The sequence below is a fragment of the Marmota monax genome, unplaced genomic scaffold, assembly GCF_021218885.2.
Source record: "Marmota monax isolate L192 unplaced genomic scaffold, Marmota_monax_Labrador192_F-V1.1 WCK01_AAM20220418_F8-fsc00683, whole genome shotgun sequence".
Taxonomy (NCBI): Eukaryota; Metazoa; Chordata; class Mammalia; order Rodentia; family Sciuridae; genus Marmota; species Marmota monax.
The window spans coordinates 42,976-61,904 of NW_026694509.1; the positions used below are offsets into that span (position 1 = coordinate 42,976).

The 18,929-nt window shown below is 35.1% G+C and overlaps 1 protein-coding gene across 1 annotated transcript in view; it reads right to left on the minus strand.

The window, feature by feature from the left end:
* Window positions 1-180: 180 nt before the first annotated feature.
* The window catches only part of LOC124076287 (intermembrane lipid transfer protein VPS13A-like), a 152,287-nt gene continuing 133,538 nt past the window's right edge, over window positions 181-18,929 (minus strand). The window contains 1 exon segment of the mRNA XM_046420133.2: window positions 181-4,463. Coding sequence (XP_046276089.2) covers window positions 4,413-4,463 — 51 coding nt within the window. The 3' untranslated portion in view covers window positions 181-4,412.

Below are 18,929 nucleotides of genomic sequence, written 5' to 3' on the forward strand. Positions count from 1 at the left end.
TTTGGTGAATAGTGATCATGCTGGACTGGAATGCTTTCTGCTTTTACTGAAAAATCATGCTTGTTCTCTTGGGGGACCTTTATTTAGGACTCACAGAAGGTAGAATTCAGATAGGCAAGGAAAGGCTACTGATAGTTTCTAGTTCTAGTCAATAATTAAAAACCAAAGTACACTAAAGAATTAGAAGGTGTTATTGTACTCAGTTTATTTGAAAAAGATACACATGGTTAAACTGGGCACTCATCTTTATCATGCAATGAATCCAAATCTACCATTACCAAGAAAATACTGTTCAGAGAGAAGTCATTAGTGAGGATGGCCAACCCAATTAGGGGAGCAAAAACAAAAAGACTAAGGTCGGTTTCAAGACTATGAATTTCACTGTAAATATTGAGGTTTATAGATTGTCTTATCAAAATAAACTAAAGCAGAGGTTGTGTAACAGACAACTGGGCTGAGCCCACTTATGAAAGGAACAAGAAACATTTCAGTGATGCAGGAACTATCATAACCAATAGCAACCAAAGAATAAGCATTACAAAGATGTGAGATTATTTGGTCAATATACAGAGTAGCAAGAAAAAGTATTTTTAAAGTGTACCTTCCCTGAAAACTTCATTATTAAGTTTAATACAGTTACATAAAGAGATGATAATAACTTTAAAAAGTTTACAAAAACCTATCTTACCTTGTAACAAGTCCTAGATATAATTTCTAATAGTTTGTGGGTTACATGAGTATAATCATTGATATTGACAATATTTCAATGTAACCTATACGATATTGTTATTTGAATGTTTTTCAGTGCAAGAATTGGGAACTTTTTGGTAACCAAAAACTGGAGGTATCATGGCATAACAAGAAATGTTGAAGTTTTAAACATGTTCTCCTTTAAGTAAACTTCTAATTATTACACACTTTATTATACCAGACTCACAGGATTTCTTGTTACAAGAATGTCATAAAAGGAACACGTCATTAATATATCAGCAATATGAAATGAATCGTATTCATGACAGAGATTTTCAATCAAAGCAGTTTGATACCTATCACAGTAGGTGATAAACTATTTTACAAATTAATTTACATTTGTATACAGTAATAAAATTTAAAAAATATATCTACCTATAAAATTTGAAATTGTATTTCTTGCATAGCTCTTTGGGTAACCAAAATTATGTGTATTTTTAAAAGCCATATGCTTTTTAAAAAAACTAGAACTAAGCCATAATTTTAAAGTACATTTTTAAAGTGGCATGGGCCAATTTATTTTACAAAAGAGGAAATAAAGTAGAAAAGTTTCAATTAGATGCAAATGAGATTCGTAATACAGCAGGATGCAGCAAGGTGCTAGCCTTGCTTACAGCACAGTTCTAAAACAAACAGCACTTTAACCAAATAAAAGTGTGGGGGCGGGGTGGGGATTAAGAGTTGTACTAATGGGTATACTGGCCATTATAACTAAAAATACAGATCATAAGAATCATGAAATTTTAGCCAGCTAGCACTACCTTTACTGGGTTAGCATAAACCATAAGATGCAACTTCAAAAGGATGTTTAAAGGATTAGGCAAAGGTAAAATGGGTTCCTTTATAGAGTAAAGGAGCTATTTGTGATACTGCATAGCACCAAAGGATATCAGGTTGACTAAGTTGTGCATTGAGTCTGGTATAAGGAATGCAAGTTGTCTACACTTTCTTAAAGAAATGGGAAAGTCCATTGTTTAAAAAAATTTTGTAAGTTGTAAAATGCTATGCTAAAGATTCCTTATCAGTGATCTTTTAATATTCTTACTGCTCCTTTAGTTAAAATGAGTGATATTTGGACAGTACCCCCCAGCAAATGAATATTTTGGGCCTACAAGAAAGTGACATATATATTCCCCATTTTTATGGGCTTTTGCCACCTGTTATGGTAAATCAGCCAGAAGGTAGATGGAACAAATTCAACTTACTCAAAAGGAAAACTTTTGTCCCCAATTATAGTAAAATGCTTAGTGATTAGGAGGTTGAAATATACCTAAGTAAAAGATAGCCATGGTCTTTGGGTGCCATTTGTAGATCTAATTTTTTCATGCATTTTTTTCTGGTCTCACTGAATCACAGTGAGAGTCACATGCTAGCAAAGAAAAACGTTTTATAAGCCTAAGTGAGAACTATCCTATCTTCTCATTCTAAGGATAGTGCTTACAATCTGAAGGGCTCTTGAGTTGTGGATCTACACTATACTTTATCTAATTGTGTAATAGGCATTACACAATCTAGACTGTTCAAACTTTTTAAAAAAAACTACAGTTGGCAATCGGAGCTCACACCTGATATTGTGACCTAGTACATACAGTATGTAGAAGATTTAACCGAAATGGTATTTCAGGAAACAGAAATCTCCCAAGACACTGCTAACATTAGGAAAGAAGCAACATATATATGCCCTCCCTTTAAAAGGGAAGCCATTGGAGAAGTATACACTGTAATTCAGGGAAGAAGATTCTGGACTCTGTTACGTGAACAAACATAATACTACTGTAAATTGTAAAGTATTATGCTAAATACTCCCTTTTTAGTGATCTATTAATGTTCTTCTTATTCTTTTTTTGTTCAGATGAACATAATCTTATAAAACAACTGATAAACTACAGACAGAGGAAGTGATGTGTAGATGAAGGAAGAGATTTTTCTAGGTTCTCATTAGAAGGAAAACAGGAGATATAGGCACATTGGCTTTACAATGTATACTAGTTACAAGATCCATTCCTCCTGTTTGCCAGAGGATACCAGAAGAATTTCTATGCTTACTATTTTACCCTTTTTCTTCACCATAGAATACCTACAGAATTAAGGGGTCTATACCTTTTCTGAATGCTGAAACTGGAGCAATGAGTTTTTGGACTAATGGCATTAAACAGAACTCCAGTAAAGCAACGTTCCAAATGGAGACAATCTAAATCAAGCTTTCAGACTACCTCTACTTTTTAATTTGGATATATGCAAAACTGGAGGAGCTCAGCAACAGTGAATATAAATACATTACTTTGAACAAAGATCACCATGGGGACACACACCACCATGTGGTTTAAAATTTGTCATCTTCTTTCTATTCAATTTATCTTTGGCAAAGGAAAAAAGCATTTTGGGTGAAACTACTGATAATAAACAATGAGTTTTTGTAATCAGAGAAATCAATAGTATTTAGTAGGATCTGGTCAGCAAGAAATACAATTACTATCTTGCAAGCTGTTTATTTCAGCTTTTACAACAATGCAAGGGTTTGAAAAGCCTGAGGAGAATTTCACAACCATTGACTATATAGAGTCTTCAGTTTCAAAAACAGTTGATAATAATTTGATGGCACAAACAACATGCATCAAATACTCTATATTATTCAATAACAATTTAATTAAGATACTACACTATTCTGTTCATAATTCACAATCACATATTTATCCTCCTTCACTTGAAATAGTCCATGAATATTAAGGTGCAAAGATCTTGGACAAAAACCAAGAAAAAAACATCCCTCAGCCTCTGCCCCCTGGCCCTTTTTAAACTAAAGAAGTAATTTTTACTTGAATAATTAGAGAAAGCAAACAAGAAATTCTTAATCTATGGCCAAGAGATAACTAGGTTAGATTTTAGGGTACATTGTATCCAAGATTTGGAAATTTTATTGTTACCAGTGAATAGAAAATAGGTATATTTAAGGCTTTAGGAATTTTCCTTTGAGATCTGTCTCTTAAAAACATTATCTGGGTAAATCAAGTAGCTATCAAGGAGTTGATTTGAAGTTTCCTAAGGCTCTAGTCTGGGAGAGACTTTCCTTTTCTGGGTATGATATTAATTTCTTCAAGCCTTTCTTAAAATGAGGCTTGAAGGGATATTATTTAATCTATGTTCAATCTCAAGAGACTGTTTTTCATGATCATGCTATGCAGTTTAAGTATAATTTAAACCTATGCTTTAAAAAAGAAGTGAAATAATGCCAAAATATTAATTTGTAAAAAGAAATGACTTTATGATTCTGAAGAAATCACCACCACAGTTCTCTTGATTCCACTAAAGCAATATCTGATTTGATAATATATCCATCACTACATGAGTTTGAGGTAAACGTGATTGAAATTTAAAATGTAAACTAAAGGCTTCACCCCATGTGAAGACCAGCTACAGGCAACTTCTTTCCCACAACAGAGAATAACCTGGAGCAAATATTTCTTGATTCATGGTAGAAAATTGAATGGTTCTCTGAAGAGATGAATTTTAATCACATAGATGTTTTACCTGATTTTTAAAAATCATCTAGAATACAGTATACTCAAAATCACTCCTAGAACACGCTTCCCCAACAGGTGTTAGGAAGTAACAGTATGGATGCTGTAGTAATGGATTGCTGTGTCTTCAGGCAGGGTTATCCCTCAGAGGCTTGGAGAAGGTTCTCTTGCTTCTTCTAGCTTTGTGAGGATCCACTGTTGTGGAGGAAACAACATTTACTTATTTCAATGAACTTACAATGACACAAAATGTTAATAGATGGAAACCTAGAAGTCAGCTTTCCAGTTTAGTTAAGCATACATTGATAGCAGATACACAACATTCATACTGCAGAAGTGATCACTCAAATAGCTCATATGATTCAGGGACAATGTTACTGCATTTAACAGTAGGAATAATGTTTTTCCAAGGTCTCTGCACTTGGAAGTTCATCCTCACAATAAGAAAAGTAAAATCAACCATCCTGAGGGATAAGGGTAATTTGGCAGTTACACTGAATAAATGACAGTCTAAAAATTATTTATGTAAAATTCCTTCCAACCTTCGTCAGTTCTTTACTGAACAGGATAATTACATACAATTCTACTGTGGGTAGTAGCATAATAATATCCTCAAGCAGTTTTGATGTTCTCTTAATGTATTTTCTATTCTGAAAGGATTTGAAATCATAAAAATGAAGTGTAATACAAACCTTTCTACCTATATTGTTCATTATTATTGGGTCAGGACAGGTGAAAGTCGTAACAGTTAATATGGGGTCACCTCGTTATAGGAGATGGCATCTGAGTAAGATCCTCTGGCCTGTGGTCTACCCACATATATACCAAATTGAACAGCTAGTCACATGCCAATCACAAGTAAGAAATCAGTTAAGAAACTATAGTGCCCATTTTTAGTATAATAGGATAAAAAACGGTGTTGAAGAAAGTAAAAGGTATATGTTCCCACATACTTCCCGTAACTCCATACAGTACAGATTTGGAGGGACACATCCCACTTTGGGGAGGGAGAGAGAATTAATCCAGGCCTTAGATGTGAAACTTAGGACAAGGGCCACCATAGTGAAAATCACAACCCCTATAATGCCAAGTCGATGCCCCTGGAATGAGTGGCTGGAACTGTAAGTCAGATGAATTACTGCAATCTCACCCTTCTCCAACCTTGAGTAACAGAGCATGGAACAAGACTCTACCTGCTAGAGAGTGATACACAAGTTAGTACAGGGCTTTGCTTTAAAGCCCAGTGTCAGGCCTGCCATGGTGAGCACTAGCACATGGTAGAAATTAAAGGACCATACATAGGCCAGAACTCACAGGTGGAACCACTGGACCAGCCCCCAAATCAAGAGATGTTTGTGCCAGCAGGACAGACTCAAGTTTTGGCCTACATCATTTCCAATCTTACAGGGGCCTAAGGGCATACCTCCCTCTTCCTGAGACTCTGCAAGCACCTGAAGCTCTAAGACTCAGGCATGACTAACATCAGCCTTGGTGGCTAAGGGACTGCATTCCCCAATAATACCACAATCTTAGTCAGCATAATGTGGTGCAACATCCCCTTTGCTGGGGTAGGACAGAGTAGTAAGCACAAGACTCTACTTTGGAATTTGGTAAAACTTAACATCAGCTAGTTGTTATGGCCCCCCAACACCCCATCTGTAAATGGAGCCTCTGGAACAGTTCAGTGTCTGGAGAAGTCACATAACCTAAATCTATCAGGCTGTTTTTCCAGCTAGCAACACCTATCACTGGTTACAGTGGTCTTGGGTTACAATTCCACCTCAGCAATAGGCAGCAGTGTGGACCCTGGTCCTACCCCAGTGTTGGTGCTGGTCTAGGGCTATGGGCTCAGGGGTATAGCACTGTTTGGCAGCACTGGTGGCCTGCTCAATCCACAAATACTCAGCCCAGAGGCAGGCTGAGTCCTGCAGTACCTGACCAAAGGCTGCTAACTGTGGACAAGGCATTCAGCCCTACACTAGGCAGTGGTTTGTAGGGATGGACTGTTCTTCCTAGATATCTTCTGGTTCCTTCTGAAAAACACACCAACAGTGTATCTGGGACAAACCTGGGCTTGGATTGCCCTCTTGTACTGAAATGGTGGCAATTGGCAATAGGAGACTCCTAGCAAATCTGGTGCCATTTAGTACTGAAATAGTGGAAGTGACTGCAGACAGGCTAAGATAAGCAGCAGGTTTAGAATTTCTGGAAAACAGACACAAAGGCAGACTAAGGAAAACTGGGATAAATATCTAATTCTTCAATGTCTTGATGACATCACATGCCAAGCATAAAGAGCTGTCAGGAAATCATGACCTCACCGAATTAGGTGAGAAAATATGAAGAAACATTTCAGTTCTCTAACAGAGAAATTCAACCAGGAGATGAAAGCTATTAAAAATCAAATTCTTAAGCTGAAAAGTACACTAATTTTAAAATGAAAAATGTGATAGAAGACATCAATTGTAGGACAGCTCACACAGAAAAATTAGTGAGCGTGAAGAGACACTATCTGAAAGTATACAGTTGGAGAAGAAAAAAGAAAAAAAGGAAAAGGAACAAAAATACTTATGGAAATTTTGAGATTGTATTAAAAAATATTCATGTTACTTGGGATCAAGAAGGACTGGACAATGCCAAAGAAGTAGAAACATGTTAAAAAAAAAATAGAAAACTTCCCAAACCTAGAGAAAGATAGAAATATATAGGCACAGGAAGGTCAAAAATCACCAAATTTAATTAAACCAAATTTATACCAAGATATTTTATAATCAGGCTGTCAAAAAAAAAAAAAAAAAAGAGAAGATTCTCAAGTCTGCAAGAAAAAGAAACAGCACAAAAGGTATACCAATTTGCCTAACAACAGACTTCACAGCAGAAACTTTACCAGCAGGAGAGTGATATGAGATTATCACAGTACTGAAAGACAAAAATTGAATCAAGGATACTGTATGCAGCAAAGCTATCCTTTACAAATGCAGAGAGTAATACAATCCCAGACAAACAAAAGCTGAGAGACTCTATCTCTATCAGGTCTATTCTATAGGAAATGTTGAAGAACGTTCTTCAAACTGAGAGAGATATTAATAAGAATATTGGACTGCATAAGCATGCAAACAAATTCAGAATGCTTTAATATTGCAATCATGGATCATTCATATGTTTAGTGTGAAGACTAAAAACAAAACAATTAAAATAATAACTATTTTAACCTATTAAGAGGCAACATAGAAAGATATAAAATGGATATACAAAATTCAAAATGCAGGGAACAATGAAGGACACTTGTAGAATTTTTTTATTAGTATATTTTCTCTTGTCCTTTCTGTTCTTATCTTTACAATCATTAAGTTGCTATCATTTCAAAATAGCTTTTTCATAAACCAAAAGATAGTTTTGTAAGCCTCATGGTAACCACAATACAAAAATCTATAATGGACAAACCAAAATAATAAGGAATCAAAACATGACTCGAGTAAATCACTTAACCATAAAGGAAGACTGCAAGAAAGGAAAAAAGAAGGGAATTATAACAAAACTAGAAAGAAAGTTTTCATAATAAGACCTTTTCAATAATTTCCTTGAATGATGACTGAATTAAATTCTCCAATTAAAAGACACAGAGTGAGTGAGTGGATTGAAAAAAATAAGGCCCAACAAATATGTTGCTAATAAGCAACTCACTTCATCTCTAAGGACACCCACACTGAAAAAGAAGGGCTAGAATAAGATATTCCATACAAATTGAATCTAAAAGAAAGCAGGAATAGCCACACTTGTATTAGACAAAATATACCTTCAATCAAAGAGACAAGGAAGGTTATTATATAATTATAAAGGAAGAGGAGGAAATAGCAATTCTAAACACAGCACCAAAATATATAAAGCAAATATTAACAGATCTAAAGGGAGAGAAAGACTCCTGTACAATAACAATTAGAGACTTTAGCACCTCACTTTCAGCAATAGATAGACCATCAATACAGAATAATCAACAAAGAAACAGCAGAGCTAAATTGCACCCTAGACCAAATAAACCTAACTGACATCTACAGGACATTCCATCCAACAGCTGCTGAATACACATTTTTTCTCATTAGCACACAGAACATTCTCCAGGAGAGATCATACACTAGACCAAAAAACACATCACAACAAATTAAAAAAGAAAACCCTGAAATCTTATTGAGTATCTTTTCTAACCGCAATGCAAAGAAATTAGTAACAAGAAAAACTCTGGCAACTATACAAACACATGGAAATTAAACAATTTATTCCTGAACAATCAATGGATTAAGGAAGAAATCACCTACAGGATATAGCAAAAGCAGTACTAAGAAGGAAGGGTATAGCAGCCAATGCCCACATCACAAAAAAGAGGTAAACAACCTATCACTGCATCTCAAGGAAGTAGGTAAAACAAGAGCAAATCAAACCCCAAATAAATGAAAGGAAGTAAAGACCAGAGTAGAAATAAATGAATGAAATAGATACTAATAAAAATACAACAAAGGGCTGGTTCTCTGAAAAAGATAAACAAAATACACAAGCCTTTAACTATAAGAAGAGAAGGCTCAAAGTAGGGGAGGCATAACAAATTCAGACACCACAGAAACGGACACATTCCTAGACACAAACAACTTACCAAGACTGAACCATGAAGAAATAGGAATCCCAAGTGATTATTAACAAGTAACCAGAATGTAATCAGTAATAAAAAGGCTCCTATCAATGAAAAGCCCAGAACCAGATGAATTCTACCAAACATTCAAAAAGGTAATAACAATTTTCCTTAACTATTAAGTCCCAAGTTTGTAAATTTGTGAATATTTCAACAAAATTAATAAAGGTGCATTAAAATCAGTTGGAAACCATAATTTAAAGCTTACATATCATATTTATGTATTTTTTTCAAATGCTCTAAGTATTTACCTATTACTTTTCCTCCAGAGAATAGACCTCTAAAAACAATTATTTCAAAGTTACCATAACTCAATTTGACTTTTTGTAGGTGTTCCACATCTGGGACAATGGGACAAAATGGGTTAAATTATTCCAGGAAGAGGAAGGAACACACAAACACACTCCATGAAACCACCATTACTCAAATAATAAAACCACATGAGGAACACAATAACTAACACACACACACACACACACACACACACAAATCAAGGAGGAAATCCTTGATGTGCATAGATGCAAAAATGAAGAAAACATTATCAAAATTAAATGAATAGCACATTAAAAGACAATTACCATGAATAGTGGGATTCAACCCAGGGATGTAATGATGGTACAATACATGAAAATCAATAAACATGGTATACTGTATCAACAGAATGAAGGATAAAAAATAATAGTAAGGGACTAATAATAATAATAATCCTAGTAAGGGAATTTGATAAAATGCAAAATTCCTTCATGATAAAAATACAGAATGAATTAGGCATAGAAGTTACTTATCTCAACATAATAAGGGCCATTTATAATAAGCCAGCAGTTAATATTATACTGAATGGGGAAAAGCTGACAGCTAAAATAGGGAACAAAACAAAGATGCCTACTTTTAGCAACTTTTATGAAGCATAGTTCTGGAAGTCCCAGCCAGAGCAATAGGGCAAGAGAAATAAATAAAGGGAAACCAAATTGAAAAGGTACCACATGCACCTCAGATATAGATTAATGTCTAAGATATAAAGAACTCAAAAAACTCAACATCAAAAAAAAAAAAAAAAAGCCCAATTAATAAATGGGCTAAGACTGAACAGACATTGCTGGTGGGACTGCAAATTAGTGCAACCATTATGGAAAACAGTATGGGGAGATTCCTCATAAAACTTGGAATGGAATCACCATTTGACCCAGGTATCCTAGTACTTGGTTTATACCCAAAGAACTTAAAATAGTATTCTACAGTGTTGCAGCCACATCAATGTTTATAGCACCTCAGTTCACAATAGCCAGATTATAGAACCAACCTAGATGCCCTTCAACAGATGAATGGATAAAGAAAAAGTAATATATATACACAACGGAACATTACTCAGTCTTAAAGAAGAAATTATGGCATTTATGGGTGAATGGATGGGGCTGGAGAATATCATGCTAAGTGAAATAAGCCAATCCCAAAGAACCAAAGGCTGAATGTTTTCTCTGACATGTGGATGCTAATTCAAAATAAGGGAGGCACTAGGGAATACAAGTACTTTGGACTAGGAGTGAAGAGGGAGAGGATATCAGGGTAGGAATATTATGCTAAATGAAATGAGCCAAACCCACAGAACCAACGGCCAAATGTTTTCTCTGATATGTGGATGCTAATTCACACTAAGGGATGGGTGTGGGTGGGTGGAGAATAGTGGTATTTTGGACTAAATAGAGGGGAGTGAAGGGAGGATAGGGGGCATGGAGGTAGGTATGATAGCAGAATGAACTAGACATTATTTTCCTACATGCTAATATGACTACACAACCAGTATAATTCCACATCATGTACAAATAGAAGAATGAGAAGTTATACTCCATTTATGTATGATGTGTCAAAAATGCATTCTACTGTCATGTATAACTAATTAGAACAAATTTAAAAATAAGAAAGAAAGAAAAGTGTTGAAAAGAAAGACTGTTGGACATAGGTAATATTGAACATCAAATCTCGTCAACTATTTTGACCACCTTAGCAGAGATGTTTCCTTCAATTGTTAAGATTTCTTTTTAATTTTTTCTGAGTGAGAGAGAGAGAGAGAGAGAGAGAGAGAGAATGAATGGAAGAGAGACACTGACTTCTTGCATGCTGACGGAGTCAGGGACACAAATACATACACATATTTATTTTTCTATCTTTTTTTGTATTTTTAAAATGTAGCTATTTTTTTCTGTGCCTTGTCTTTTTGAGGGTTTGGGTTTTTTGGATTTTGTTTTGTTTTGGTTTAGTATTATTTTCATTTGTTCTGTTTCATTTCTCTTGTTCCTCTCTCTTCTCTTGCTAATGACCAAATTATATAGTTCTCAACCTCTCTTCAAATACTTTGTTTCTTCTATTTTTGCCCTCCTTCTATATAAACATCATCTGCTACACCTCTTCTGTATTCTCTCTGTTCACTTTTTAAAATTGTAAACTCTTTATAACTCCCTAACATACCTTTCCCCCTAATTAACTGTACTTTTTCCATCTTTCAAAACTTAACTGGGTTATATAACTCCTGCATTCATTACTGATACATTCATTACTGCTGTGGATGATATACTGAACACCTGCTGTTTGCTTTAAGACAGATATAGTTCATGGATATTGTTTTTACTATTGCTAAACCCACCATTACTGTTTTTTGATGGTAATTAATGTTGAAGATGTGGTAGTAGGATCTGGGTATTTACTTTAATGCTGTGTACTATATGGTTGCTACTATTGATTATTTTGACCCATTCTGTGAGGTTCTGGGAACCCACAAGAAAACTAAAAGTTCACAGGTTAGAGAGACTGCTGCTGAACTAAACTCAACCAAAAGAGAGTGCACCTTGCTCCACATATAAACTAATGACACTCAATCTTCAGCTATACTTAATTCAAAGAATAGAAGAGACCAAAACTAAAACTAATGATAAGACTATGTAATTCCCACCCCATTCAAGTTGGGATGATCATAAACATACCAGACAACAAAGCACACACCTGCTGTTGAATGCCTGATCTAGTTCACAGTTTTTTTGTTTGTTTGTTTGTTTTATTTTCGTTTTACTGGTACTATTGCTTAAAGGCCAACCCCATTACTCCTATTAGGTGATAAATTGCATCATGGACATCAAAGCAGATACCAGGCATTTAACATAAAGCTATAAGTTTGTTGCTGACATTAGTGCCACTCCTTGCTGCCCCCTGCCTCTAAGAGGGGCTGGAGAGAGATAAGGACATTTCAAGATCACAGTGATCCTGCACCAAGAGATACATCTCAACTGGGCAATAGTGAATCTCACTTCATACACCATCTACTCCATCTGAGCCCTGATGTTTTCCAACTCAAAGAATTGAGGAGACAAAAGCCTCAAAGCAATGACAAGGTTTCAGGAGGAACAGGCAGAGAGGGACCTCTGGTCCCACCATTTGGCATGTACTCATACATCAAAAACAGAAGAAGTCCTAGAATAAATAAGATAGTTATACACCAAAGGGCAAAAATTGATGTGCAAGTCCAAGTCCAAGATCTCTAAAAACGTGAGGAAACAGGAAAATAACACCCCCTTCCACCCAAATCCATAATCCCCCAACAAAGGATCCCACAGACAGTGAGGTTGGATGAAAGCCCAGAGAGAGATTATACAAAACTGATTATTAAAATGTTCCATACACTGAAAGAAAGCTAAGAAGGAATTAAGAGAGCAGTTACAGAAGATGAACACCATTTTAATAAAGAAATAGAAATAGTGAAAAGAAAACAGGTACAGTTCCTAGAAATGAAAGGCATAATCAAATGAAAAACTCACTTGAAGGCAACACTAACAGACTGGAATTTGTAGAGAACTTCAGAACCTCAGCCCTTGAAGACAGAACTTCAGTCATTGAAGACAGGGATTATGATCTTGAATACATAGAATTCAATAGAGAGAGAGAAAAAATCACAGAACATAACCAGAATATTCAAGAACATTAAAACACCAAACTTGAGGATCACTGGGATAGAAGAGAACATGGAGATAGAGACTAAAGGTATAAGAACATTTTCAATGAGATAGTTACATAAAACTTTTCCCATATTAGAAATTAGATAGACATCCCATACAGGAGGCTTATAGGCAATTCAAGTGTAAAGCTGGCCACGGCATATCATAATCAAAATGCCTAACATAGAATATATGGAAAGAATATTAAAAGCTGCAAGAGAGAACCATCAGATCATATTTAGAGGCAAACCAATAAGGCTCACTTCTGATTTCTCAGTTCAGACTCTAAAATCAAGGAAGGTCTGGAACGAGATATTCTAAGCCCTAAAAGAAAACAACTGCTAGCCGAAGTTACTATATCCAGCAAAGCTCAGTTTCAAATTTGAGGGAGAAATAAAAAGTTTTTTCATGACAAGAAAAAACTAAAAGAATTCATGAGCACCAGGCCAATACTCAAAGACACAGATAAACTGCATACATAAGAACTAAGGAAAAATTCCCAAAGCTCTCAAACAGAGAAAGTTCAACAGAAGGATAATCCACTAAATGAGAATCAAGACAGGATAAAATAGAGCAAAAAACAAAATGGTGGGAGGGGGTGTGGGGGCAGGAAAGATGGTAGAATGAGATGGACATCATTACCCTAGGTATACGTATGACTGCACATGTGGTTTGACTGCTACATTGTGAACAATCAGAGAAATTAAAAGTTGTGCTGCAATTGTGTACAATGAATCAAAATGCATTCTGCTGTCACATATACCTAATTAAAATACATAAATTAATTAAAAATCGCAAGAAACCCCAAACATATATCCATAATGATGCTGAACGTTAACGGTGGTTTCAACTCCCCAATTAGAAGACACAAACTAGAAAAGTGCATCAAAAAACAACACCCAACTATATGCTGTTACCAAGGGACTCTTCTCATAGCAAAGACATCCACAGGCTACAGGTAAAAAAAAAAAAAGAAAACAAATTCCATGTTTATAGACCATGAAAACAAGCAGGAATAGCTATTCTAATGTCTGACAAAGCAGATTTCAAGCAAGTATCAATCAAAGGAGGCCAAAAAAAAAAAAAAAAAAAAAAAAAGGCCAATACATCCTACTAAAAGGAATAATTCAACAATGAGGTTTAACAATGGTAAACATTTATGCCTCAAATTTCAGTGCACCCAATTACATGGTAAAAATACTGCATGACATTAAATCCCCATAGACACCAACACAATAATGCAGGGTGATTTCATTACACCCTTATCATCAATAGACAGGTTATCAAAACAGAATCAATAAAGCTCTCTCCAACCTAACAGTATAAATCAAATGACATCTACAGAATATGACACCTCAAAACAGAAGAATTTACTTGTTCTCAGGTGTGCATGACACTTTTTCCAAAACAGATCATATACCAGGCCATCAAGTAAATATTAGCCAATACAAAAAGAAATCTGATATACAGAAATGCCTTTGATTTATGCGTGTTGATTTTATATCCTGCCACTTTGCTGAATTCATTTATTAGTTCTAGTAGTTTTTTTGTAGACCCTTTTGGGTCTTCTAGGTATAGAATCATGTCATCTGCAAATAGTGATAATTTAAGTTCTTCCTTTCCTATTTTTATGCCTTTAATTTCTTTCGTCTGTCTAATTGCTCTGGCCAGTGTTTCGAGAACTATATTGAATAGAAGTGGTGATAGAGGGCATCCCTGTCTTGTTCCAGATTTTAGGGGGAATGCCTTCAATTTTTCTCCATTGAGAATGATGCTAGCCTGAGGCTTAGCATAGATAGCTTTTACAATGTCGAGGTAAGTTCCTGTTATCCCTAGTTTTTCTAATGTTTTGAACATAAAGGGATGCTGTACTTTGTCGAATGCTTTTTCTGCGTCTATTGAGATGATCATATGGTTCTTATTTTTAAGTCTATTGATGTGGTGAATAACATTTATTGATTTCCGTATATTGAACCATCCTTGCATCCCAGGGATGAATCCTACTTGATCATGGTGCACAATTTTTTTGATGTGCCTTTGTATCCGATTCGCCAGAATTTTATTGAGGATTTTTGCATCTATGTTCATCAGAGATATTGGTCTGTAGTTTTCTTTCTTTGAGGTGTCTTTGTCTGAGTTTTCTCTCAGCAAGAGAAACAATAAAAGAGGTAAATAGGGAGCCTACATCATGGGAACAAATTTTTACTCCTCACACTTCAGATAGAGCCCTAATATCCAGAGTATACAAAGAACTCAAAAAATTAAACAATAAGAAAACAAATAACCCAATCGACAAATGGGCCAAAGACCTGAACAGACACTTCTCAGAGGAGGACATACAATCAATCAACAAGTACATGAAAAAATGCTCACCATCTCTAGCAGTCAGAGAAATGCAAATCAAAACCACCCTAAGATACCATCTCACTCCAGTAAGATTGGCAGCCATTAGGAAGTCAAACAACAACAAGTGCTGGAGAGGATGTGGGGAAAAGGGTACTCTTGTACATTGCTGGTGGGACTGCAAACTGGTGCGGCCAATCTGGAAAACAGTATGGAGACTCCTGGGAAAGCTGGGAATGGAACCACCATTTGACCCAGCTATTGCCCTTCTTGGACTTTTCCCAGAAGACCTTAAAAGAGCGTACTACAGGGATACTGCTACATCGATGTTCATAGCAGCACAATTCACAATTGCTAGACTGTGGAACCAACCCAGATGCCCTTCAATAGATGAATGGATACAAAAAATGTGGCATTTATACACCATGGAGTATTACGCAGCACTAAAAAATGACAAAATCATAGAATTTGCAGGGAAATGGATGGCACTAGAGCAGATTATGCTTAGTGAAGCTAGCCAATCCCTAAAAAACAAATACCAAATGTCTTCTTTGATATAATGAGAGCAACTAAGAACAGAGCAGGGAGGAAGAGCAGGAAGAAAAGATTAACATTAAACAGATACATGAGGTGGGATGGAAAGGGAGAGAAAAGGGAAATTGCATGGTAATGGAGGGAGACCCTCATTGTTATACAAAATTACATATAAGAGGTTGTGAGGGGAATGGGAAAATAAACAAGGAGAGATATGAATTACAGTGGATGGGGTAGAGAGAGAAGATGGGAGGGGAGGGAGGGGGGATGGTAGAGGATAGGAAAGGTAGCAGAATACAACAGTTACTAATAGGGCATTATGTAAAAATGTGGATGTGTAACCGATGTGATTCTGCAATCTGTATTTGGGGTAAAATTGGGAGTTCATAACCAACTGGAATCTAATGTATGAAATATGATATGTCAAGAGCTTTATAATGTTTTGAACAACCAATAAAAAAAATTAAAAAAAAAAAAATAAAATAAAAGATGAATTTAAAAAAAAAAAAAAAAAAAAAAAAAAAAAAAGAAATCTATATAATCCTATGTACCCTATCATCTAATGGAGTGAACCCAGAAATCAACAGCAAGGAAAATAATAAAAACCACATAAACATGTGAAAATTGAATAATAATCTTGTATATGAAGAATGGATCAAAGACGAAATGAGAATAGAAATCAAGAAATTCTTAGAAAAAAATAAGAACAGAGATAAAACATATCAAAATCAATATGAAAGAAGTTTGAAGACAAAAACTTATAGCATGGAGTGCCTACATTAAAAAATTAGAGAGAAACCCAAATACATAAGCTTATACTCCTCCGTCTCAAGCCCTTAGGAAAAGAAGAACAAACTAATTCCCAAACCAGTAGAGGATAAGAAATAATTAAAATCAGAGCCAAAAATCAATGCAATTGAGAATAAGAATATAATACACAAGAGCAATGCAACGAAGAGTTGGATAAATAAGATTGATAAATCCTTAGCCAAAGTAAACAAAGTAAAGAGGTAAGAAGTTCCAAATCAACAAGTTCAAAGATGAAACAGAAGATATCACCACAAACCCTACTGAAATCCAGAGGTTTACGTATTGATTATATATGCAAAAATCTTTAATAAAATAGAATGGAAGAAAATCTTGTATAGGTACTACTCTGATAGATGATCAATATCCAAAATGTACAAAGATCTCAAAAAACTTACATACACACACACATACACACACAGAACTTCAAAACAAAACAAACAACAACAACAACAAAACCCCCAAATAACCCAATCAACAAATGGGCAAAAGAACTAAAGAGAAACTTCTCAAAAGAAGAAACAAACTCCATTCAAAAACACATTAAAAAGATAATACACCATGATCAAGTGGGTTTCATTCCTGGGATACAAGATTGACTTGACAAATCAATAAATGTAATTCACCACTCAAAGAGGATTAAGGATAAGAAACACATGATCATCTCAACAGATGCAGAGAAGGCCTTTGATTAATCCTAGCATCTATTCATGTCAAAAATGCTGGAGAAGCTAGGGATCAGAGGACCTACCTCAACATTGTAAAGGGTATTTTTGACAAACTCAAAGCCAACATCAGAATGAATATAGAGAAACTAAAAAAATTTCCTCTAAGATCAGAAATAAAACAAAGCTGTTCATTCTTACCACTCCTAGTACTTGAAACATTAGCCAGGGAGATAAGGCAAAAAAAGGAAATCAAAGAGATATAAATAGGAAAAGAGGTCAAACTATCTCTGTTTGCTGACAATATGATCCTGTATCTAGAAGACCCAGAAAATGACACTAGACGACTTCTAGAGGTTATAATAATTTAGCAAAGTAGCAGGATATAAGGTCAACACCCATAAGTCATTAGGTTTCTTATACTCCAACAGCCAAATCAACGTTTCCTGAAGAAATCAGGAAAACCATTCCATTCACAATAACCTGAAAAAAATAAAATACTTGGGAATTAATCTAAGGTAAAAGAGCTCTACATTGAAAATTATAGAACACTGGAGAAAGAAATTGAAGAAGACCTGAAAAGATGAAAATACATCCATATTCTTGGGTAGGCAGAATTAATATTATCAAAATGTCCATACTACCAAAAGCAATATACAGATTCAATGCAATCCCCATCAAAATACCAATGACATTCTTCACAGGATTAAGAAAAACAATTCTTAAATTCATTTGGAAGAATAAGAGACCCAGAATAACCAAAGCCATTCTAAGCAAGAAAAAGGAAAGCAAGAGGCATCACAATACCTGTTCTGAAACTATACTATGGAGCTATATTAACAAAAACAGCATGGAGTGATGTGATTATAAACATGAAGATGAAAGGAACAGAACAGAAGACACAGATAAATCCTAAATTCCTACAGCCATCTGATATTTAAAAACTCTGATATTTAATAAAGGTACAAAAACATATTTTAGAGAAAAGGCACGCCTTTTAAACAAGTGATGCTGGAAAAACAGGACAGCTAGATGTAGAAAAATGAAACTAGACCTTTATCTCTCACCATGAATAAAACTCAAATTGAAATGGATCAAAGATTTAGAAATTAGGACTTTAGGACTTCTAGAAGAAAACACAGGGTTAATACTCCATCATATAGGTGTTGGCACAGATCTCCTTAACAAACCCCCAACATGCAAGAAATAAAACTGAGAATCAATAAGTGGGATGCCATCAAACTACAAAGCTTCTGCATAGCAAAGGAGATAATTAAGAGCATGAAAAGAGGACTTACAGAATGAACAAAAATCTTGGCTAGCTACCCCTATGATAGGTGATTAATGTCCAGAATATACTAAAAAATATTTCAAAAAACTTAATACCAAATATCAAATAACTCAATCAATAAATGGGCAAAATAAGTAAGGAGAAACTTCTCAATGGTCAAAAAATATATTTAAAAAATGTCCAACATCTCTAGCAATCAGGGAAATGCAAATCAAATCTACACCAAGACCTCATCTCACTTCAGTCAGAATGGCAACAATCGAGAATATGAACAGTAATAAATGCTGACAAGGTTGTGGTGGAAAAAGAAACACTTGTACATCATTGATGGGATTGCAGATTAGTATAGTCATTCTGGAA